The following is a 26,446-nucleotide window of genomic DNA, read 5'->3' on the forward strand; positions in this document are numbered from 1 at the left end:
TAGAGTTAGTGCCAATTCAGAGCCAGTATTCAATAATCCATGGGAAACACTGGTTATTTTGATCAATGACCTCTTTGTGGAAGAGGTTAACAGTGTACACATTTGGTAGTGTAGGAGGAGCCTTCCTTCGTGGGTTCTGGCACCCCCTTCATGCACTGGCTCGTGGGTCTGTAAACTACCTCAAGTCTTGCAATTGATTGAAGGGCCATGATTCTGTATTCTGGAAATTCAAGTTAGACTGTCATTCACTTCATGTTGAATTCTTCTGCTTATATCGATCAAGTAAAATATTTAGTAGGTTTTCTGTCTATTTCACTCCTAGGGACATGCTGCCTAAGTAGCCAATGCGGTAGAGTCATAAAAATCAGACCATTCTAATTACATCTCTGGCTTTGCTGTCCATTACGATAACAACACTCAACGTCTTCGTTAATGAAGAGCTGACACTGGCCCATCCCAGGTCCAGTGCGTCCCATTGTAGTTAGGTGGCTTAATTTACTCAGGGCAGTCCCCTCTGCCAAATGTGACTTACATAAACGAGCAGGCACGGCAATCAGCACGGAAGCTGCGGTTCCCTTCACAGATTTCTCCTCACCATCGTGTCCTCGGGGTGTTTCATGGGTAGGCCGTGTGTCCAACCCGATGAATTTATTCCTACATGCCAGCTTCCAGAGGCTTTGGATAGCTTGTACGTATGCCCGGGTGAGTGTGCTACTTCACAGTGAAACACCACAAAATCAATGCTTCACTGAACTAACCAGATAAACAACTAGACCTTTTAACTGAAACACTGAACACTCTGCTGAGTGGGCCCATATCAAGAAAGTCAAACGGATCCAGCTTTATGTTCCTTGTACCATTATCTCACAATGTCAGCAGCCATTTCCACAGATAGTCTTCAGATTGGACAAACTAAGCAGTTCTTTTAGAGTGTAGCATTCCTCTTCTTAGGCCACTCCTTTTTGGAGTTCACTGGGACTTTTGTCTAGTCACCAGCCCAGAAGCAAAAATGGATGGTAGAGGTGGGTTCAGGAACATTCAGCAATGTCTTCTATCTACTTCAGGGTCTAGGACCTCAACTTGGATTTCCTTACCCTAATTGCCCTTATTCCACTCATGAGGGGTTTACTGTGGTGGTTATGTCAGTTGCTGAGTATATCTCTTCCAATTATGCATCCTGGAACTGGGGAACAGGAAGGGTTCAGGAAAATGTAAAACAAAACAATTTACTACTATTGAGTTGATTCTAACTTAGCAACCCCATAGAACCAAGTAGAACTTTGAACAAAAGCGACTGCAAATCGTTACCAGAGAAGAGAGGCTCATCTTTCTCCCGCAGAGCAGTCGGGAGGTGCAAGCTGTGGACCCTAGCGTTAGCAGCCCAGTGCATTCCCAGCAGCCCCCCGGGCTCCTCCCCAGGCAAGGTCCTAGGTGCCATGTCGGACAGAGCTTCCAGAGAGTGACTTCTTTAGACAGGAGGGACTGTGCTATTGGCAGGAGCGATTCAATGGAATTCGCAGCCCGGACATCCTTATCTTCTGGATTTTCTACCCAGATGTCCCTCCTCCGAAGTTTCAGGAGCTAATTTCTGCAACATCAGACACTATTTGAGGTTAGCAATTCAGTTGGCCTTGAAACTTAACAAGTGTTAGAAAATGATTCTGGACGTGATTTTCTGCAATACCAGTCCTGCTACTACAAAAATGAAAACTTTCAGGCCCAGTCACTGGAGCTGTGAGTCTGAGACCCTGAGCTCATTTCTTTCTTTCGCCCTTTCATCCAGTCATTCGGAAGAACCAACCAGCTTAATTATACTTCTCATGGTGACAAAATTGTAGAAAAGTATCCATTATTTAATCATTTTGAGCCCTGTTTCTTCCAAATATACTTATTAGGGGTGATATTTGTTGATTGCTTTTGCTACCTCATTATCTGGATTAGGAACGCCCTCTTTACTATTCCAGGCAGTTAGTTACCTCTCCTTTAGGACTAGCCAAATTTGAGGTCCGCTGTAGAAAACTCAGCCTCACAATTGTTGTCTCTCTAGAACTATTCTTGTTATCAAATGTCTTACAAGCGTCCTTTAGAGAAGAACAACCAGTGACGCCTCTCTGTGGCTGCTAGACTGACTTTCAGGGACTCTGTGTACAAGAGAGTGCTGCACGGCCACTCCTGAGCTGCTGCACAATCTTCCCTGTGGAGGAGGCCATTCTGGAGCCCATTGAGCCAGCCCATCTCCTTGAGGTCTCCCTGCTTTGCACGACATTTTACAGAGCTTAATGTCTGTCTCCAGAGGCTGCTTCCTCCTGATGTCCAAAGTACCTAACACAAACTCATACCTTATTTTAAGGAGGGTTCTGCCTGTATTTCATCCAAGACCAATTTGTCTGTCTGGGGTGCTGTGACATACTAGATGCTCGTCGCTACGAGCAGACTTCCACGCCACTGCTGCTAATTGGGTCGCCCTCATCCCCAGCTTTCCATGCCTATGAAGCGACCCAAGATGGGGCTTGGCTGAAGCACCTGTCTTCAGAGTGACATTTTTGCTTTTATCAACTTAAGAAACCTTTTCACCATATTTGACCATATGCTGTCTTCCAACATGGTTGATTAGTGACCAGGTTTTTGGGGGATGGTGACAATGAGTCTTCTTTTGATGTGTCTTACAGAATTCATTAATTTGTCCATTGAAATAGAATTTTTCAGTATTACAATTTGAGGATGTGTGTGTGTAGCCTTGGTTGTGCTGTGGGTTAGGTGTTGGATATTGAATAAGGAAGACTGGAAAAGAATAGGTGCATTCAAATTAGGTTGTCGGTGAAGAATATTGAAAGTACCATGGGCTGCCAGAAGAGCAAATGGCATACATCTGTCTTATAAAAGGCGCAGCCAGAATGCTACGTAGAAGGGAAGATGGAGAGCCCTCGCATACGTGGGGCATGTTATCAGCAGAGGCCAGTCCCTGGAAAAGGACAGCAGGCTTCATCAAGAAGAAGGGCGTGGTGAAAGAGGATGACTACCGAGGAGATGGATGGACACAGTGGCTGCAACAATGGACTTCGACAGAACAATTGTGAGAATGCCAGGGGACCAGAAGGATTTCCACAGGGTTCTGTTGGAAATAGGGGTGCTGTGAGTCAGCATCAGCTTGACAGCAATGAGCAACAATACGCATGGGCGTGCACACACACACACACACACACACACACATCTATTGGATATAGGCCACACCTCTGTGGAAACTTTCCTAACAATTGTTTGGCTGATTAGATCAGATCATATCCGGGGATGATTATAACATAATATAAATACCAAATTACATCATGACATAAGCAAACAAATCACTGAGAAACACGGCCCAGCCAAGTTTACACGACACTTTAGCCATTACTGTCATGGGACAATTCATTCCTCTTAGTGATGGAATGCCTTTCATAAATCTGAACAAGATTATTCCATGCATCTTGTTCTTAGCTACTTTGGGGCTAGAAAAACAGAAAGCTTGCTTATGCCAACAAAATACCAATTGAAGGAGGAAAAGAGTCTTACCACTAAATCCATGACATAATAAATTTTGCTTTAACAATTAGAAATGAAGTAATTTCCAGAGATATATTTTCTGCAGATTTCCCTTACTGCCAATGAGTTAGGATCTACTCAGAGTGACACTTTAGATAGCTGAGACATATGATATTGAAAGTGCACACATAAATGTTGCCTTTTTAAGGGAATAGAAAAAAATATGCTCTTAGAATGATTTTTCCTTTGGGCATATTAAAAATTTCATATTCAGTACTTGAAAATCCACCAGACAAAATCATGAACACTGAATACAGTGCTGATCATTGTATTTTCTAAGACTTCATTTTTCCTGCCTCACCTTAAAATTTTCTGTATGTTATTATATTCGCACATCAATCACCAGCCCCATTGGTACCTGTTAAAATAAGACAGTTAAAACTAATATTTAGTGTTGCTCAATGGATTCACAAATTTGAAGCTACATGATTCCTCTGAGATGGCATAACTAATATAATTTCATCTATTTCAATCTCATATTGGTAAAAATGTGAATATTTCCTAAAGATTAGGAATTATTTAAATGTTCATACATTTCTCCCTAATTTTTCCTCCAAATGAGTTTATGATCTAAGATATTGCAAAATGTATTCTGACAATATAGCAAAACCCCTAATTTTTAATATAAATTAGTACAAGTCTTTTTTTCTTAAAAGCCTTTTTACCTTTACTGGTAAAATAGTACCAGTTCTATTTTCATGAGGGAAACAGGGGTTTGTGGTAAAAGAATGAGTGAGCCTTATAAAGGATATAGGTGAGTATTTAGCAATGGATCTAAGTAGGAAGATGAGGAAGAACTACTGGTTCATGGTTAAGGTTTGAATTTATATGTTGGGCTGAGAACGACAAGGTCAGCACTTCAAACCCACCAGTAGCTCCTCAGGAGAATGCTGAGGCTATCTGCTCCCATAAAGATTTAAAATCTCAGAAACCAAAGAAGCAGTTTCACTCTGTCCTACAGGCTTCCTATGAGTAGGAGTTGACTTAATGACAGTGAGCTGGGTGTTGACTTAGTCTTACCCATAGGTGTCTTATAGCGTCGCTATGAGTCAGAATTGACAGATGGCAGTGCCTTTGAATTTTTTGATAGGTAAACAACTTATAAAAATTATTAGCAACTAATACTGAGGGGTAAATGTTGATGTTGCCTATTATGAGTATGTCTATACCGTATGAAAAGAGAATCTGTAATTTTTTATTCTTAGATTTAATTTACTAAAGCAAAAATAAAACTAGAAGAGAGTAGTGGTTGCATTACATACATGGGTCAAGGACTAGTGGCAGATATCATATACACCACAGGCAGCACATTCTCCTCCGCATTTCATGCTTTATTGTTGCGTTCCACTGGCCCCATACATTTTACTGTCTTATTATTGGGGTGGGAGGATTTCTGGGGAGTTTCAAATTGTTGTGAAACAAGATTCTATCAGTCAATGAGTGGAATTGATTTTTAGAAAGAATGTATAATTTTCCTATGTTTTTCTCTTTTTTTATTTAAGAGGATTTATGTATATGTTTTTCCATTAATTACTTGAAGAATGTTTTTTTCAAATATTCATAACTTAGTTATGGTGGCTTTTATATAAATGTTAACACATAAAATTTCATTTTATATTGTGTCACTTACAGAGTTGCAGAATATAATTTTTTAAATGGCCATTAGTTCTGCTACATATACTCTTGAAAGCAAATAAAATAAGTGTTCTCTTGTGAAAAATAAGAAAATTTTCTTTGAAAAATATTTGCCCATTGGTAGTATAGTTTCATTTTCTGAAAAAGATTCCCAGAGGTACATTTTTGGAGTCATACTGCACATTACAACTGAAGCCAGTGGGCTCCTATCTGTATTTATTCAATGTAAAAGGAAAAGCAAAAGTATCCCTGTCAAGCATCTGGCTCCGGGTGCGCCATCATTCATGGGTGGAAGAAGACTATGTGATGACCATATGTGATCATCAACCTCAGCCCTCTGGCACTGGAATATCACTTTTATACTTGGCAGAAGCTTGTCTGACAACATTCCCAAACAGCTTGCAGCAGTTAATCAACTCTCGTCAGCAATTGCAGCTGATCCTTTCTGCAGATGGAAGATGGTGGGTTCGCTTTCCCAGCTCGTGTACATATTTCCCTGTGCTCGCTGGTCTCTACAGTACATTTGTCTGCCAGTGGGTTTCTGGATAAGGCATCTGCAATCATAAACATTTTCCAAAGAACATATGCTGTATACAGCTTTCACCCTATCAGGCATAGCAGAAATCTCTTGTACCTTAAGGGAATTAACACAGAGATTTGATCTTGATAAAGGAGATAGACTTTGTAGTTTGAAAGGCTGCCAAATAAGCTGAAAATTGCAGCAGATGTGCTGACATCTCAATATTAGTGTGCGTGTATTTTTTAATCTTTGTGAGATGAAATACAAAAGGAACAACCACATGTGTTAGGTGTCCCAGAAATCAGATGGTGACATTTGTTGATGGGTTTGGTATGATGCTTAAAGCATTGTTTACCCACCGATTACTAGAACCGGGACTATAAAATCACCCACCCACTGCCTTTGAGTCAATTTAGTGATGGGCCTACAGGAAAGAGAACGGCCTCACAGGGTTTCCAAGGCTACACACCTTTACGGAAGCAGGCAGCCACTTCTTTCTCACATGCAGTGTCTGGCCAGATCCAACCATCTTCTTTTTGATCAGAAGCTGGGCACTCTAAACACCACATCACCTGCACGCCTATAATGTCTTTGCCAAGTAGCGATACAACCTTTAAAGTAAATTGGTCTATAGCTGCAGAATATCAGAACACAATAGCATGATCTAGAAAAAAATTACTTTCCTTGGATTTTCATCTTCTTTTTAACATCCATCGAGAGACCTTAATATCTCAAGACCTTGTCAAAATCTCTCCTAAGTATCTGGAGCCTTAGTAACATTTTTATCCTCTGTTAACAACAACAAAAGAGCAAAAAAACAAAACAAAAAAAACCCCACCACACCCATGGCTGTCAAGTCCATTCTGACTTAATCCGACCTCTGGGTATCAGAGCAGAACCGCACCCCATTGGCATGCTCGGCTGCATCCTTGCAATTGGGCCTTTATGTGACATTCACACATAGCGATGCTTTCTGCATCATTGTTTTGGTATTGCCTAATCGGTGGCACAGTGTTTGGGGTGCAAGAGTCTGACAGGATTCTATTTTTCTCGTGTGCTTTGACTCAAGCATGTACTCAGTAAACATGCATGAACCAGCTGTGTGACTAGACACAATAGACCATTCCTGGAGGATACATGCACTAACCGCTTGAACACTAACAGGGGAGGGCAAATGTGCTAAACAGCTCAATCAGAAAAATTTAGTCTTGTCCATATGTCAAGTACATAAAGGAAAATAGAGCCAGTAATAAAATACATGTCTTCCTATATAATATAAATAAATAAAATCAATATTTTGTCATTCCAATATACTTCTCATTTCAGTAAACTTCTGGTTGAAAACTTTAAGAACCAAGAAAACTCAAAGCACCTGGCTTAAGTATTCCAGTCCAGGAGGGAGATTGACTGTTGATGGCAGACTGCCTGGCAGAGGGATATCGGGTTGCCACAGTTCATTCCTTGGAATGATAGATGAGGCACGAAGGCTTTGATCAGTACGTGGAGCTCCAGGAAGGAAACCAGGTGAGTCTCTGCTTTTATTGTTCTGGATATCTACAAAAGAATGAAAATCTTATTTCATATTTAGTTTTTCTGCTATTGTGTGTTGTTGAGCGAATTCTAACTCATAGGAACTCTGTTAAGACAGAATAGAACTGTTCCATAGGATTTCCTAGACTTGAAGTAATTGCTTGTGGCAGTTACATAATCTGTCAACCTGTGAAGAGGTGGAGCCTAGCTTATTAATCAGGTCGCAGCTTGATGACCTCATTTGGAGACATGATGGAAATAAATAGCTCACTGGAGGCCAGATACTCTCAGGCTCTCTGCTTTGTCTTCCTGATGACAGGAAGATACATGGAGCTATGCTAGAGCCCTAGAGCTGGAGGAGCCACGTGGAGACCCCCTGCCAGTGGCTTCCACCACCACTGATTCCACAAAACTTTCCACCCACTGACCTGTGATCTTCCTGCATTCAATGCCATTGCCTGTGTTGTGTGTGTGTCTGAAAAAGAATTTATAGATTGGTATTGGACATATAGGCTAATATCAGATTTATGAATTTGATCTGGACCGGGCTGGGATGTTTTCTCAAAATACAATTGCTCTCCATTAAAATGGGGGGGAGAGGAGGAAAGGGAAAAAAAAGAGAGATGTATGACAGGGGAATAGGGCACTGACCCACCCAAGGCGTGGTATTTTTGGTGTCTCCACAGGGAAAGAAGGAGCAGAATTAAATCCAGTGTTCCGGGATGTGAATGCAGCCAGCCGACATGGAGAGGGGAGCCAGTGGAGGCACCTGAGGGTTCGGCCCCCATACCACCTACGTGGACAACTGCCCTTCACCCCAGAGGAAGCCTCAGCTTGGGGAGAGGGACATGTCTGATCAGAGCACATGGGAGCAAATGAACGGGGAGGAAGAGAGAAGGGAGCACGTCCTGGCCATCAGACCTGGAGGACCATATCCCCGCTCTGAACAGCCAATGCACAGAGTGGACCATATGGCTGATCCCACTATGAGACATGATGTCCCTCGCTGGCCCATGTCCCTTCGGGGGACAACACTGGGGACTCAGTGTCGGGATTGGCCCTGTCTGACCCCAAGACACTGATGCAAAACACTAAAGGCATGTGGCAGAGCAATGGAGGAAGCAGAGCAGGGAGCTCCGCAGGGAGCTCCCCAGGGAGTGCAAAGGACAGACTCGGGAACCAGAGCGTGGCACCTCATCGGACTTGACTGGAGGACACGCCTAGAAGTCAAAAATCAGACCTTGATCTATTTACAGGTGTTTCTTTATTTTTAAAATGTTTTCTTTTTCTTTTTAAAAAATTAATTTATTCTTTTACAGGTCATTGGTTTTCTTTTTTGTTGTCATCGTTGTGTTCTCTTTTGTTGCTACGCCTTGTTTTTTGGGAGTGCATATTATTATATCTGCAGATCTATCTAGATAAGATAGGCTGGATGAACAGTCTGCAGGAGAAAACAATGGGACCGATGGTTCCAGGGCGACATGGGCAATGGGGGTAAGGAGGTGGTGTTGACCAAACCAGGGCCAAGGGAGCAACAAGTGATCCAAAATTAGTGGCAAGGAGGGTGTGAGAAGCCTGGCAAGGGCAATGCAACCGAGAGAAATTACTGAAACCCAAATGAAGGCTGAGCATGATAGTGGGACAAGAGGACAGTAAAAGGAAATAGAAGAAAGAACTAGGAGACAAAGGGTATTTATAGAGGTCTAAATACAGGCATGTGCATATGTAAATATATTTATATAGGGTGGTGGGGAAATAGATCTAAGTGCATATATTTATAGGTTTAGTATTAAGGCAGCAGTTGGACATTGGACCTCCACTCAAGTACGTACTCAATGCAAGAACACTTTGTTCTATTAAATTGGCATTCCATGATGCATACCCCCCCCCCCGACACAATTGCTGAAGACAAATGTGTGCATAAGCAAATGTGGTGAAAAAAGCTGATGGTACCCAGCTATCAAAAGATATAGTATCTGGGGTCTTAAAGGCTTGCAGGTAAACAAGCAGTCAACTAGCTCAGAAGCATCAAAGTCCATATGGAAGAAGCACATCAGCCTGTGTGACAACGAGATGTAGAATGGACTAGGTATCAGACATCAAAGAACAAAAAATCATATTCCCAATATGATCACTGAAGACAAATGTGTGCATAAGCAAATGTGGTAAAGCATCTGAGGTCTAAAAGTCTTGAAGATAAAACCGTGGCCATTTAGCTGAGCAGCAACAAATCCCACATGGAAGAAGCACACCAGACTGTGCGATCACGTGGTGTCGAAGGGATCAGGTATCAAGTATTAAAGAACAAAGAGTCATATCATTGTAAATGAGGGTGAGTGCAGAGTGGAGACACAAAACTCATCTGTTGGCAACTGGACACCACCTTACGAAGGGTTATGCGAAGGAGATGAGCCAGTGAGGGTGAAAGGTAGCAACGATGAAACACACAACTTTCCTCTACTTCTTAAATGATTCTTCCCCACACTATCATGATCCCAATTCTACCTTACAAATCTGGCTAGACCAGACGATGTACATTGGTACAGATAGGAACTGGAAACACAGGGAATCCAGGACAGACAACCCCTTCAGGACCAGTGGTGAGAGTGGCAATACCTGAAGGCTGGAGGGAAGGTGGTGTAGAAAGGGGAAACCAATTACAAGGATCTACATATAACCTCCCTGGGGGATGGACAACAGAAAAGTGCATGAAGGGAGACATTGGACAGTGTAAGATATGAAAAAATAATAGTAATTTATAAATTATCAAGGTTCATGAGGGAAGGGGCTGTGAGGAGGGAGGGAAAAATGAGGAGCTGATATTAAGGGCTCAAGTAGAAAGCAAATGTTTTGAGAATGATTATGGCAATAAATGTACAAATGTGCTTGACCCAATGGATATATGTATGGATTGTGATAAGAATTGTATGAGCCCCCAATAAAATGATTTTATAAATACAATTGCTCTTTTATATAAATTCTTTCTTATACACATATGAATGTCTATGACTTTGTTTCTCTAGTCAACGCTGACTACACATGACTGATGAAGATCAAATTCCACAACTCCTTCAGTATGACTTAGACCTTAACTAAAAGAAAAACAAAAGTTGCCACACAACTGGACCAATAAACAAAATCATAATAAATAAATAGATAAAAGTTTGAAGTTATCAAGAATTTCATTTTACATTGTATCATCACCAATACCCGTGGAGGCAGCAGTCAAAAAATGATTGGATAAATTTGCTGCAAATGGTCTCTAAAGTGTTAAAAGGTCAAGGTGTCACTGTGAAGGCTAACATGCATACAGTATCAGTCCTGGTATTTTAATCAGTTCTGATGCATGGGAATGCTGGGAAATGAACTGAAATGCCTAGAAATGTATGGATGCCTTTGAATTACGACATACGATGGACTAACGAAAACGGATCACATCTGTCTTGGAAGAAGAGTAGCCCGACTGCTCCTCAGGACATGAAAGCTTGGGAGGTAGGGCAAGGGAGGAGGTGTCGCCTAACACAGGGACAAGGAAACAGCGAGTGCTTCAAAACCAGAGCGGGGAGGGGAGGGGAGGACTGGTAGGGAGTGCGAAGGGCAAGGTAACTGAGAGCAATTACTGAAACCAGAATGAAGGCTGAACATGATAGTGGGATGGGAGGAAAGCGAAAGGAAATAGAGGAAAGGAGTAGGAGGCAAAGTGCACACAGAGAAGCCTAAATACAGACACGTACATATGTAAATATGTTTATGATTATGGGGGCAATAGACCTATGTGCAAATATTTATAGGTTCAGTAGTAGGGTAGCAGATGGACATTGGACCTCCTCACGCATACTCCCCCAATACAATAGCACCTCCCCCTGCTAAACGGTCATTGCATGATACCCACCTTCCCGACATGATCACTGAAGACAGACATGTGCATAAGCAACCATGGTGAAGAAAGCTGATGGTGTCCCGCTATCAAAAAGATATAGCGTCTGGGGCCTTAAAGGCTTGAAGGCAAACAAGTGGCCATCTAGCTCAGAAGCAACAAAGCCCACAGAGAAGACGCACACGGCTTAAGCGAATACAAGGTGTTGAATGGACCATGTAGCAAACACCAAGGAACAAAAACAATCATTGTGTGATCATCTTCCTCATATAATCGCCGAAGACGAAAGTGTGCATAAGCAAGTATGGTGAAGAAGGCTGATGGTGCCCGGCTACTGAGAGATATAGCGTCTGGGGACTTAAAGGCTTGAAAGCAAACAAGCGGCCATCTAGCCCAGAAGCAACAAAGCCCACACGGAAGCAGCACACCAACATAGGTGATCGTGAAGGGCAGAGGAGACCAGGTTTCAAACAACAAAGGTGGGGTGGTGGTGAGAATCACATCACCGTGAATGAGGGGGAGTGCGTGTTGGAGACCCAATGCCCATCTGTAGACAGCTGGACATCCCTTCCAGAGGGTTAGTGGGGAGGAGATGAGTCACTCAGGGTTCAGTGTAGCAACAATGAAACTCAAAACCTTCTTCTAGTTCCTGAACGCTTCCTCCACTCCCAATTGTCACGAACCCAATTCTACCTTGCGGACCTGGTTAGACCAGAGGATGTACAGCAGTGCAGTAGGGATCTGGAGACACAGGGAATCTAGGACGGACGAACCCCTCAACACCCATGGTAGGAGTGGCGACACCAGGATGGAAGGGGGTGTAGAAAGAGAGAACTGATCTTGGAGATCTATGTGTAACCTCCTCTCTGGGAGATGGCCAATGGGGAGGAGGGTGAGGGGAGACGCTGGGCAGTATAAGATAAGATGTAATAATTATTTATAAACTATCAAGGGACCAGGGGGAAGGGGGGAGTGGGGAGGGAGGGGAGGGGAAAAAAGGGAAACTGAGCTGATTCCAGGAACCCGAGTGGAAGTTGAATTATGAGAATGACGAGTGCAACGAATGTATAAGGGTGCTTTGCTCAATTGATGTATGTACGGATTGTGATAAGAGTTGTATGAGCCCCAATAAAAAGATTTAATAATTGAAAAAAAAAGAAATGAGGAGGGTGAGACGTTGTCTCTTTTTTGGGCATGTTATCTGATGGAAGCCGTCCCAGGAGAAGGGCGTTATGCTTAGTAAAGTACAGAATGTGTAAAAGAGGCAAAGATAATCAAGGAAATGGATTGGTAGTGTGGCTATGACAATGGGCGTAACCACAGCAACAACGATGAGGCTGGTGTAGGACTAGACAGTATTTAATTCTATTGTTCATTAAATTGGTCATTATGATTCAAAACCAATTTGATGGCACCTAACAGCATAGCAACAACTATCTCTATGACAGCGGATCACCACCTCTCTCTCTCTCTCTCTCTCTCTCTCTCTCTCTCTCTCTCTCTCTCTCTCTCTCTCTCTCTCTCTCAATGGCTGGAGGATTGGAATGGCTAGACATTTGGTTAGAAGCTAAGGGCTTGTCATTAGCTATAGGGCTATCCATTTTGACTTTCTTACAAGTAATACATGTTATTTCCTATTGAGAGGGCAGATTATCCTCTGCTACCTCTCACCCTTTGTTTCATCTATTTCCCCTCACCACCATTTGACCAGGAAGCCGGATCAAAAAGAACATGGAAGCCTGCTGATAGTAGTTGCGAGAAAAGCTGAAAGAATTTCACTAAAATAAATGACTTCTGAAAATTTTTTGTTTTGTTCTTGGTAATAAAAATATCTGTTTAAGGAAATGAAGAATTTTAAACCACAAAGGGAATATGAAAAGGAGCTGGATATGATATACTCATGAAAATATCTCCTCAGATTTAAAAAATCATAATTATGTTCTCTAAGGTATGTTTTCTTCTCTACAGGTGCCTCAAAATTTCTGGAAATATTTCAGCATGTCATCCATCATGTGGGTATGATTAGGTTTTATTCAGTGCTTTTTGCATTTTGGCTTGCAACAGAAATATCCTGCAGAACTTGTTGAAGCATGATGCCGGCCTTCACTCCAGGAGAAGCAATCCTGGCTGCACAATATGGAAGTACTTGGCCGTTAACTGAACGGCAGTTCAAAACCACCGAGCAGCCCCATGGGATAAAGACCTGGAAAGGCTGCTGCATTTCTTCAGTGGGCACTTTAAGAATCAACAGTTTAATTCTACACTCCATCAGAATACTGGCAACTCAACTGTGAGCCAAGCCCACTGCCGTCAAGTCAATAGTGACACCGCACACTGACTCTAGGGCACAGGGTACAACTGCTCCTGGGAATTTCCGAATCTGTAACTCTTGCCTCTCACAGATCAATGTATAACCACTACACTGCCAGGCTCCTGCGAGAGCTGCTTACGGACAGTATAATATCTCATTTCGTTCTGATTTCTCAACAACAGGAGTTTCTTTATAACTCCCCAGATGTCCCTTTGCTGAGTAAGCACTAGGCTCCTACCCGCTAGGTCGGTGCTTCAAACCTACCAGGCAGTCCTCAGGAGAAGAATGAGGCTGTCGGCTCCGGTCAAGATTTAGGAAGCCTCGGAGCTTCTATAAAGGGTCGCTGTGAGTCGGAATCAACTCACTGGCAGTAAGGCGTGGGGAGGGGAGGGGGACGGATTTTAAAAAATCATTTTATTAGGGGCTCATACAACTCTTACCACAATCCATACATACATCAATGTGTAAAGCACATTTGTACATTCATTGTCCTCATCATTCTCAAAACATATGCTCTCTACCCGGGCTCCTGGCATCAGCTCCTCATTCCCCCCCCCCCCCGCCCACTCCCCGCTCCCTCATGAAACCTTGATAATTTACAAATTATTATTTTGTCATATCTTGCACTGTCCAATGTTTCCCTTCATGCACTTTTCTGTTGTCCCTCCCCCAGGGAGGAGGTTATATGTAGATCCTTGTAATCAGTTCCCCCTTTCCAACCCACCCTCCCTCCACCCTTCCAGTATTGCTACTCACACCACTGGTCCTGAAGGGATCATCCACCGTGGATTCCCCTGCTTCCAGTTCCTATCTGTACCAGTGTACATCCTCTGGTCTAGCCAGATTCATAAGGTAGAATTGGGATCATGATAGTGGGGATGAGGGAGTCGGGGTAGGAAGCATTTAGGAACTAGAGGAAAGTTGTATGTCTCATCATAGCTACATTGCACCCTGACTGGCTTGTCTCCTCCCTGAGACCCTTCTGTAAGGGGATGTCCAGTGGCCTACAAATGTGCTTTGGATCTCCACTCCGCACTTGCCCCCTCATTCACAATGATATGTTTTTTTGTTCTGATGATGCCTGATACCTGATCCCTTTTGACACCACGTGATCACACAGGCTGGTGTGCTTCCTCCAGGTGGGCTTTGTTGCTTCTGAGCTAGAAGACCGCTTGTTTGCCTTCAAGTCTTTAAGACCCCAGATGTTTTATCTTTTGATAACCGGACACCATCAGCTTTCTTTGCCACATTTGCTTATGCATGCATTTGTCTTCAGTGATCCTATCTGGGAGGTGAGCACACACTGATATGATTTTTTGTTCTTTGATACCTGATAGCTGATGGGGGTGGTTACAGGCATTCAAAGAATAACGTTTTGGAATTGAGATCACCTGATGTTACAAATGATTGTCTTGTCAAGGTTGTGATTCAAACGCAAGTTGAAATAGGAAGGAAAAAAAGAACACCGACTCACCCAAGAACGTGAAGTGCTGTCTTTTTGGGGTGCCCCAGAGTTTCAGCTCACAGCAACCCCAAGTGACAGAGTAGAACTACGCCCATGGGATGTTTTCGGCCTTCTCTAGAGGAGTTATTGACCGAGTTTGGACTGCCCATTTTTTAATTAGCAGCAAGCACTTATATAAAATGCCATTGAGAAATAATTGCTACGCAATTTATTTATTTATGTAACCCTAAGTCTATAGGAATATGTGAGGTGGATCGCTAAGCTTGCATTATCCTGTGACATTAAGCATTTGGACATGCCTTCGAGCTGAAAACAGACCTTGAACTATTTTCAGGTTTTTCTTTTTTTGTCATTGTTTTTTTTGCTGTTGTTATCTAGCTAAGATAGGTGGGATAAACAATATGGAGGAGCAAACAATGGACCAATGGTTCAGGAGGGATATGGGAGAGGGGGAGATGGGGGAAAGGGAGTGGTGGTTAAAAAACCCAGGGACAAGGGAACAACAAGTGATCAAAAATCATTGGCAAGCAGGGTGTAGAAGGCTTGGTTGGGCTTGATCAAGGGCAATGTAACTGAGAGGAATTACTGAAACCCAAATGAAGGTTGAACATGATAGTGGGACAAGAGGAAAGTAAAAGGAAATAGAGGAAAGAATTAGGAGGTAAAGGGCATTTATAGAGGTCTAAATACAGGCATAAGCATATATATTTATATATGATGATGGGGAAGTAGATCTATGTACATGTATTTATAGTTTTAGTATTAAGGTAGTAGATGGACATTGGGCCTCTACTCAAGTACTCCCTCAATGCAAGAACACTTTGTTCTATTAAACTGGCATTCCAAGGTGCTCACCTTGCCGACACAATCACTGAAGACAAATGGGTGCATAAGCAAATGTGGTGAATCAAGCTGATGGTGCCTGGCTATCAAAAGATATCGTGTCTGGGGTCTTAAAGACTTGAAGATAAACCAGCACCCATCTAGCTGAGAAGCAACAAAGCCCACATGGAAGACTCACACCAGCCTGTGTGATCACAAGGTGTCGATGGGATCAGGTATCAAAGATCAAGAACAAAAAATCATATCATTGTGAATGAAGGGGAGTTGGGAGTGCAAGTGGAGACCCCAAACCCATCTGTAGGCAACTGGACATTTCCTTGCAGAAGGGTCTTGGTAGGGAGACAAAATAGTCAGAGTGTAGTGTAGCAATGATGAAACATACAACTTTCCTCTAGCTCTTTAATGCTTCCTACTCTCCACCACCTATTATCATGACCCCAATTCTACCTTACACATCCGGCTAGACCAGAGCATGTACATGGGTACAGATAAGAGCTGGAAACACAGGGAATCCAGGACCGATAAACCCCTCAGGACCAATATTGAGAGTAGCAATACCAGGAGGGTCAGAGGAAGGTGGGAAGAAAAAGGGGAAACTGATCACAATGATCTACCTATAACCCCTTCCCAGGGGGGATGGACAACAGAAAAGTGGGTGAAGGGAAACATTGGTCAATGTAAGACATGAAAAGATAATAATAATTTTAAAATAATCAAGGGTTCATGAGGGAGAGGTTCGGGGGTAAGGGAAAAATGAGAAGCTGATACCAAGGGCTCAGGTAGCAAGAAAATGTTTTGAAAATGATGATGGCAACAAATGTACAAATGTGCTTGGCACAATGGATGGATGCATGGCTTGTGATGAGTTGTACGAGCCCCCAACAAAATAATTTTAAAAATGAAAAGAGAAATATTGTAGGTAAATTATGGTAACCTGAGTTGCTATCTCAAGCAAGATCTCTAGATTGAAGGGAAATTTCATGTTTTGCCCCTACCATTTCAATGTTTTTTTTTGTCTAATAGATGTTCTATCCCCTTATATGTTAAATATTTGAAGGAGGTTTCAAAACGAGTATTACTTTTCTCCTGATGTTTTGTCTTTGGGTATAGTCTTGAATCCAGGTCCTTTTCATTACTGAACGTGACTATAATTTCTGTAGATTAATGATATTTTCATCATAATATTGCTTTCTAGTCACTAGTTTCTTCAAAGATTCAGACCACCACACAGAGAAGGAACTTCTTTGAATTTCTGCCCGGCTTTGAATTTCTATCTACTCTTTTAAAAATGTATAACTAGCTTATAAATATTTTACATAGTCTGAAACTCTTTACCTCACAAGCTACAGTTGCTGCTGTAACTCTCCTTTTACGAAGTGGTAAAGTATTTTGGAATAAATGTTAGTGAGAGTCTTAGTGAAAGGGGAAAATACTGGTCAAGATTATTTTTATCTTCCAATATTAAAAAATCTCAAATATATTAAAATTCATGATTTTGCTCTTTCAAGTTTATATTTTCAAAATTGCTTCAGTTTTTTCCCCAATGGTACTCAGTACTCACTCTCTATTAAATGTTGATGAATATTAAAAGATTACTTTGTTTATTTCAAATGCGGATTTTATCAATAAGCATAAAGATTTATATAAATGGATAAAAATTTTAACTTAGCATATTATAAATTGGCTGGCATTCATCTTCTTGGTTAACGTGTCTTTACCAATAACACCACCAGTAAAGACTTATTGTAAAACTTTACTTCATAGCTCAGAGTTTAATACTTTGTTCCTTAAAAATAATGTACTCATATTATAATTCCTTCTTTATTCAAATTCCCCCCCCAAAATATTGGTGAGATCATAACACTACCTTTAAAAAACTCTATCCCTTAACTTTTGGGGACTCCTTTGACGTAAGACCACTCTAATCTTTCTATCATTTAAAATGTTTGAGGGAAAACTTTCTAACTTCCCTCAAAAGTTTTCAATTAATCTACTTATTTAAGAGAGATTTTTCCTTTTGATTTTAAGATTGAATTTACTATCAAAGGAATTTTAAAAGCTTTTGATTCATAACTCAGAAATATCACTACTAGTCTAACAAATTAATTAGGATGTAACCATATATAACACAGGTTAAATTATTTATATAAATGGTCATGCAGCATAGTTTACACAACTAATGGGAAATGAAAAACCAATGGACTAACATAATTTCACACTTTCTGGCTTACATGTGAAAATGTTCTTCAAGCTCCTTTAAATTAAAACCATCAACCAATCCTTGCTTTTCACTCACTATGGCTATTTTAATTTTGATCTGCAATTTTTTAACTAATTTATTTGCTTATATCCACAAACTCTAAAGATGGTTTACATGTTACCCTTTCCATTTTATCAGGTACAGTTTCTTCCTTTCTTTTTCTCATGCATCACATTCTTTAAAGCTAAATTTTTTTTTAGTTCAGTTCCCCAAAGTGAAAATAAGGCTGTTTAAAGCATGAATCAATTTATCTAATTGTAATACTTCTAATAAAATATATTATTTAAGTCATAATCTAAGGAAAATTTTACTAGTTGTCTTTATTTACCTTTCGAGGCCATGAAGATGCCTGAGTCCCTTCTTCAAAGGCAGCCAGGTTAAAAGAAATGCTTTTCTTGGAGCAACAAGGAGAAGAACAGATGAAAGAACTTCAGAAGGTGCCTGTCTCCCCCGTGTCAGCTTACAAACAACAGAGGAAAAGAATGCCTTGCTCGGCTCTGGAATGGAGTCTTTTACCATTTGGGACACCAGGGGGAGGTGAAGCAATCACAACAGGTAAACACTTCTTTGAAACCAGCATATATAACCTGGTGATGGGGAAAACAATTAAAAATAATAAAAACCAGGCTGCAACACAACACACACACACACACACACACACACTACTCATTTTTAAGTTTTTGAGTTTTTACAAAACAATATGACTTCAGAAATATTCTATGTATTTAATTTCGACATGCACCACTCGCTGTCAGTTTGTCATACTGTGGTGGCTTGGGAGTCGCTGTGATGCTGGAAGCGATGCAGTGAACAGACCATGAAGAAGGGATAGGCTGTCCATGTCCGAGGAACTGGGCCCTAAAAGCCCTACACATGCATCCAAACATTGTCAGTTACTGTAAACCTAATGACTAGAATCAGAATATTGTCAGAGATAGCACCAGAAGATGAGCCCCTCAGGTCCGAATGCACTCAAACTGTGGCTGAGGGAGAGCTGCCTTACGAAGAAGAGTTGACAGTGATGTGGATGGCAAAAAGCCGGTGGGAGAAGAGCCTTCAGGATCTGCATTTGCCGATGGGGCAACTGCAGACCAGACCAGCAGTTGCTCAGATATAAGTTCACTTTGAAGTTGAAGGAAGTAAAAACAAATCTGCAAGAACTTGAGTCTACTTTGAGCCGCTCCAGCTGAATTTCAATAACATCTAAAGAGCAGATTTGAGACATTGAACACTAATCATAGAAGACTGATGAGCTGTGGGATGACATTAAGAATATCATACAAAAGAAAGCCAATGGCCCTAAAGAAGACAGGAAAGAAAAGATCAAAGTGGATGTAAGAGAGACTTAATTGTAGAACAGCAAGACAAATAGAAGAAATGATGAAAAGAGTTAAACAGAAAATTTCAAAGGGGAGCTTGAGAAGGCAAAGTGAATATTATCATGAAACTTGCAAAGACCTACAGTTAGAAAACAAAAAAGAAAGAACATGGCCAGTATATCTTAAACTGAAAGAATGCAAGAAAAAAATTCAATCCTCAGTTGCCATATTGAAAGATTCTATTAACAAAATATTGAATGATACAGGAAGTATCAAAGTAAGATGGAAGGAGTACATAGTCACTGCAACAAAAAGAACTAGTTGACATTCAAACATTTCAAGAGAGGCCACATGAGCAAGAACCAATGGCGTTGAAGGAAGAAAACCCAAGCTGCATTTAAAGCATTAGCCAACAACAAGTCTCCAGGAATTGATGGAACACTAATTGAAATGTTTCAACACTGAAGAACCTCTTGTTTATGCCAAGAAATTGGGAAGAGAGTTAATTGGGCAACCAACTGGAAGAGATCCATATATGTAACTATTCCAAAGAAAGGTGACGCCACAGAATGTCCCAATTATAGAGCAATAACATTGGTATCACATGCAACTAAAATTTTGCTGAAGATCATCTAACAGTGGTTGTATCAGTACCTTGACAAGGAACTTCCAGTAGTTCAGGCTGGATTCCGAAGGGGACATGGGACAAGGGCTGTCATTGCTGACACCATATGAATCTGGGCCGAAAGCAGGGAATACCAGAAAGTAATATACTTGTGTTTTATTAACTGTGTAAAATCAATTGACTGTGTGGATCATAACAAACTATGGATATCCTTGAGAAGAGTGGAAATTCCAGAACACTACATTGTGCTCATGAGGACCCTGGACATGGGTCAAGAGGCATACAGAACTAGGAAACAGTGCAGTTTAAAATTAGGTAAGGGGTGATTTAGTATGTATCTTCTCACCATACTTGTTCAATTCGCATGTTGAACAAATCATTAGAGAAGCTGGATTATATGAGGGGAAAAAAAAGGCTTCAGGATTGAAGGAAGGTTTACTAACAACCTGTGATATGCAGATGACAACCTTGCTTGTTGAAAGTTAAGAGGATTTGAAGCACTTGATAATGAAGATTCAGAATTGTAGCCTTCAGTATGGATTACAACTCAATTCACAGAAAACCAAAATCCTCACAACTGGACCAAAAGGGAACACCATAATAAACAAAGAAAAGGTAGAAGTTGTCAGAGATTTTGTCTTACATGCATCTGCCATCACTGTTCCTGGAAACAGCAGTCAAGAAATCAAGGGACAGCTTGCATTGGGAAAATCTGCCGCACAAGCCATCTTTAAAGTATTGGAAAGTGAGGATATTACTTTGAGAGATAAGGTGTAACTGAATCAAGCCAGGGGATTTTCAATCATCTCATATGCATGTGAAAGTTGGATATTGACTAAAGAAGACCAAAGAAGAATCCATGCATTTGAACAATAGTGTTGGTGAAGTTCAAAGTACTATTGGCTGCCAAAAGAACAAACAGTTATTTATGTCTGGGAAGGAGACATGTTTCTCAGAAGTAAGAATGTGGGACTTTGTTGCATGAACTTGGACAGGTTATCATAAGAGACCAGTTCCCAGAGAAAGAATCATGCTTGGTGCCGTGGATGGCAGCAAACAGGAGAAAGGCCCTCAACAGGCTGGCTTCAGAACAATGGTGGCATTGAGGGGCTCAGACGTACGCATACTTGTGAAGATAGTGGAGGCCTTGGCAGGGCAGACGTTTCCCAAGGAGTTGGAACCAAGGCGGTGACACTGCACAACAGTTTCTGCATATCTCCGACGTCTGGCCTTGTGACGAACCCACTTATTAAGTGAAAACTTTTTGGCAGTTCTAGAATACAGCCCTTACATTAAAACAATAATAATAAAATAAGATATTTGACCATCAGTATTCTTCATATTTGACCCAGAGTATTTCTCTCAGTATTTTCCCACAATCCCCAAAGTAAACGAACAAAGAAACAAAAACCGGATGTCTTCTCTACTCTTTATATTCATTTAAAAAAATTTATGGGGGCGGGGGCTCATACAAATCTTATCACAACCAATCCATCCATCCATCCATTGTGTCAAGCACGTTGGTGTATTTGTTGTTATTCTCAAAACATTTTCTTTCTACTTGATCCCGTCTTATCAGTTCTTCATTGGTATATATTCAGAAGCAGAACTGCTATTTTATGGGGTATGGAGATATTTGTTGTTACTAGATACTACTCATTGATCTTCATTGCATTTGTTACCAGTTTGTATTCTCAAGAGTCGTGGGTGAGAGTTCTGATTCCCACAGATCTTTTCCAGCACTTGTGGAGCAATGGTGAACTAACTAGGGTATTCCCAATTGTTTGTTTATGAGGAAGCAGCATCCAGAGGTCTTAATTAGATTATAATCAGTCATGTGAACACCTTGGTATATGTCTCTGATTTCATCTCATCTTAAGAACCTGTATCATGATAGAATAATTCACAGCAAATTTTATGAATGACTTCTTAAGAAGTTAACTGCCGAGGGTGGAGGCCAACATGACCTAAGCTACTCTTGAGCGATAAAATAGCTCTTTCCCTCCTGGAGACCCAAGGTATGATCTGCTAAGGTATAAATCCACTTTTAGCAATTATACAGCACCTAAGGTACAATTTATGTGCATAAAACTACCCTCAAATTATTTGTTTATTATTGAAGAAGACAGGATATACATTTACAAAATAAAATAAATATAAGGGAAATATGACCATCATTGTTTTTTCTGAGCCATTTATAGTTACCCTATAAAATATGAAAAATGTAATCCTCAAATGAACTAGGGTGTTTCTTTAGTGAAACTCAACTGTTTAAAGAACTGGGATATTTCTTTCTAGATGCGTGCAACTTTTATTTCTCTTTCCGGCCTTCCACATTTTGCAAGCTTGCCATCAAGTTACATTTCTTTAATATGTTATTCAAACCTGCTTTTCTGGATAGTGTTTCACTCATTCACTAACTTATTCAGTTAGGATGTACCATGGTTTTATTATGGACCTTGATTAGATATAATAAGATGATCTCCACTCTGGGGAAGTAATACGTACTTTAGTGGAATATCAAAATATCAATTCCCTCCCCCCCCCCACAAAATTGTGAGTCAGTTACTACTGCCTGAAAATAAAATGGTTTAATCTGTCTATTCCCTGCAGAGCAAGCCTCATTGGAATCGGCAAGGCGTCATAAGAAGGAGACAGTATTTGTCTCACAGTACATGTTCAGTTTTCCCAGCCTCAGCGACCTTAAAACAGAAAAATGATCACTGTTAAGCTTTTTTTTCTTCTTCAGTAAAGACAAGATCACCGACTGGATCCCACCTCTGGCTTCCAACAAAAGACAAATTTCTTACCCCCTCTTTTTGCTGTTTGATGATATATTGACCCAAAGCACTAGAGAAACGGCAAGTAATCCTGGATGCAGTGCAGCGCATACACGATGTTCAGGAAAATCTCTTTTGGGAACAGATGTCAGTAGAGGGTAAGTATTTGTACAAACTGCCCTCTAGGAAGAGTGCTGTGCCCAGGGCACATGACGCCCCAAGACAACGCATCACAGGACCACGGCAGAGGTTTGGCTGTGTAGAGAAATTTTTTATTCTCATTTTCTGTCTTATACATTTTCTTATAGTAAATTTAAGTTGAATAAAGTTTTTTGAAGTCATCTATCTTTATAGAGTCTTAATCCTCTGATACCTGATTTGGTATGTATAATATTGATAATCTTATTTTGCTTTAAAGAGCCCAAAAGGAGAGGATATAGGAGAGTACAGCTGATGTAAACATTTCAGGATATGTTGTAAGAGGCAAAAATTACAATGAGAAAACTGTATTCTATGGGCACATTAATAACTATTCACTTGGATGTCCTTCATGCTGAGTGTTTATGGGTGTTTCTGGGGTGGGAGAGAGAGTGCGAGATTGATTGGAGTTATCAAGCGCATTGTGTGCGAGCAATAAAAAGACGCTAAAAATCTTCCGAGACCCCATGCCCTTCACCAAGAACGGCTTTACCGCTTTGAAATCTCTTTATTTCCACTATTTATTCAAAATATATCTACCTTGCGCATCGACTTGGGTGCTTTCCTCAGGGCGGCCCGCTGGCGCTCCCACAGCTCCCACAGTGGCCTGCGTCTTCAGCCCCTGCACAGCTGCAGCAGCAGCCTGGCGGCGCCCTGCATGCCGCCGGCTTCTTGAAAGCAGCCACAGCGCCCCAGCCAGGTAGCTGCAGGTCAAGGCCAGAGAGAGCTAAACCCATTGTTTCCACAGCACCTTCTCTTCCCATTGCTGGCAATGAAAGTGAGTTCTCCGGAGCCCGAGTTCCCCCAGAGAAAAATTCTTAAGAAACTGAGATAAGCATGAGAATAACTATACATTAAATCTATAGGTGAATCACATAAGCGTTCATTTATATTTAGCAGCGCATGTCCAGTGTTTATTTCTGATGCCATTTATAAACTAGATCCAGTCTTCTGCATTGGAAAGCCTATTTTTCTTCTCATTCGCTGCCCACTAGTGGATTCCAACTCACGGCCGTCCTAAAGGACAGAGTAGAAGTAACTCCCCTGTGGGTTTCTGAGGATGTGAATCTTCAAGGGGCAGAAAGTTCCATCTTTCTCCAGGGGAGCAGCTGGTTTGAACCATTGACCTGGTGGCTACCAGCTCACTGCATAACCCACCAGAGAGCCCAGGCTTTGCTCCAAAGACAAACCCACTGCTACGGTGTCAATTTCTACTCCTAGTGGCCCTATAGGAAAAGGGTTCCCTAGCCTTTAAATCGTTCAGAAGAGCAGAGCGGAAGAGAGAGCTGCAGTGAGGCAAAGCGTCCACTACACCATCAGGGCGCCGTTGCTTAGTGGGGTAAAGTACTGAAATGTACTTTATGCAGTATGGCTTCTTTGTAAGCAAAGGTCACGTGTAGAGGGAATAGGAGGGGCGTTAGTTTTCATTTCTGAATTGATTGTTGTTGCCTAATGAAGAGAAGCTGCGAGTGTAGACCCTAATCCGTGGTGGGCCGTCTTTAAATGCTCGCTGGAAAAACCATTAAATAATTTCTTCTTATCTGGGCCTTCTTGCCTTATTTTGCCTTCGAGAAAACATGTGGTCAATCAGAAACGGATAGAACATTATTATTTTGCTCTTGATTTAAGACATACGTAATAATGACTTGAATCAAAGGCACACATGTGTAGTTGTAGTTGCGGCATGGCTGCCGGGTCAATAGACGCACTTAATCAATGGCGTGCTGGGGGTGCAGGCCTTTTGAATGCTGGCAGTTACAGGTCACCCAGAGGCATCTTGGAAGTGAAGCTATGTAATAAACGGCAGTGGAAGGTGGACATATGTGACCTCCTCTGGCTTCCCTAGGGCCACGAGGCAGGGGGCAGACATGCCTCCATACGCTGTGCTTCTACATCTGTTCTGACGCTGGCCGCTCCTCCCATGCATCTCTGCTATAGATGTTGGGTTCCATTTGACAATGCATTGCAGTGGCCAGTCAGAACTCCTGGACACTACCCTTGGTTATGGGGCTTTATTAGGGAAGTCTAGAGGCTACCACAAGCCATAAGGATCCAACCATTGGTCTCCTCAGCCAGCAGCCTATCCTCAGTCTCTCAGCCATGTGGTAGCCATGTCTCTCTGCAGCACTCTGTCTCATAGCCACCACCTTTTGCCTCCATCAGATAGGAAGTGAACTCTCTGTTGCTCTGTCTCACAGTTCATAGTGGCTGCGCAGCTGAGGAGACGGTATCCCTCATCTCAACACACCTCCTCTGAGTCTCTGCCACAGTCTCGAGCACACCAGGTCTCAGTCTCTGCCACTTCAGACAGAACTTAGACTTGCTCTTCCACAATGCTCCTGGGATTTCTCTGCTGCTGCTCCTTCAAAGATGGCTCATCCTGATAGCCAGGTCGGTGGTGATGGAAACAAGCCACCCCCCTCTCTGAGTGTTACACACACCCTGTTTGCAGGTTGTTGTTATTTGTCATTGGGTTGCTTCTGTCTCAGAGTGATTCGATGTACAACTGAGCAAAACACTTCCCGGGCTTGCACCAAGCTCACAGTGTTGCTATGTTCGAGCGCTGCAGCCACTGTGCCAATTGTCTTGTCTAGGGCCTTCCTCTTTTTTGTTACCTCTGTCCCTTAACAAGCATGTCCTTCTCTGGATAACATGGCCAAAGTACTTTTGAAAATTAAGTAAGTCATAGATCACAATGGATTATTGTTCGATATGCTAGAAAATGATCCCCCTTCTTTGGAAGGCGCTGAGAAAACACAGAAGTCTCAACAATTGACTTGTGCATACCAAGCTGGCACATTCTGTTCTTTTGCTCATGAGGTCTCCATGAGTCAGGCTGTCCCAATGGCAACAACAATATTGATTACATGTGACTTCCTAGATGTCTAGCTCACGACTTTGGGTAGTCAAGTGATACAATCCTCACTGCACCAAAGTCTCCAAGTTCATTACACTCTTGCTCCTCTTCACCTCCTTGATGTCCTCATTCTTCTGCTGTCTACTGTACGTTCCATGAAGCAGCACTATACTTACACTTTTCTCTAATAGTATCTCCTGTTTCATGATATTTACTTTGCTTAATAAAAATTCTTACTAATTCCATTATTTTTCCTTACTCAAAGTCTGTACTTGAATCAAAACATGGACAAAGCATAGAAAGCAATACTTAATATCAATATTTCAAAACTCAAGTGGGACCTTGGTGGCACCAAACAACCACTTTTAATTATGGTCTATGGGAGAATTTATCTCTGTGTGCTTGCTGGAGAGATCAGTTGGGTATAATGTTTCCATATTAGATGCATAACTTTCCCTTATGTCATTTTAAACTCTGTTCCCATTATTTTTTTACTATTTATATGCATGCTTCATGTGGGTGATATTAAACTTTTTAAAACACTGGTCCTTATCAATTTGCCAGCTGTAGATATTTTATAGACGTGAGATCATACAATATCTGTCTCTTTGTGACTTATTGCACTCAGTGTAATGTTGACGAGATTC

General features: G+C 41.5%; 1 protein-coding gene across 1 annotated transcript in view; it reads right to left on the reverse strand.

The window, feature by feature from the left end:
• Positions 1-26,005, reverse strand: part of PLSCR5 (phospholipid scramblase family member 5) — a 43,397-nt gene extending 17,392 nt beyond the window's left edge. The window contains exons 1-3 of the mRNA XM_075555848.1: positions 25,869-26,005; positions 23,483-23,646; positions 7,107-7,288 (exon numbers count right to left, since the gene is read on the reverse strand). Of these exons, the coding sequence (XP_075411963.1) occupies positions 7,107-7,288; positions 23,483-23,646; positions 25,869-26,005 (483 nt within the window). The remainder of the gene's footprint in view (positions 1-7,106; positions 7,289-23,482; positions 23,647-25,868) is intronic.
• Positions 26,006-26,446: the final 441 nt, after the last annotated feature.

The sequence above is a fragment of the Tenrec ecaudatus genome, chromosome 8 (assembly GCF_050624435.1).
Source record: "Tenrec ecaudatus isolate mTenEca1 chromosome 8, mTenEca1.hap1, whole genome shotgun sequence".
Taxonomy (NCBI): domain Eukaryota; kingdom Metazoa; phylum Chordata; class Mammalia; order Afrosoricida; family Tenrecidae; genus Tenrec; species Tenrec ecaudatus.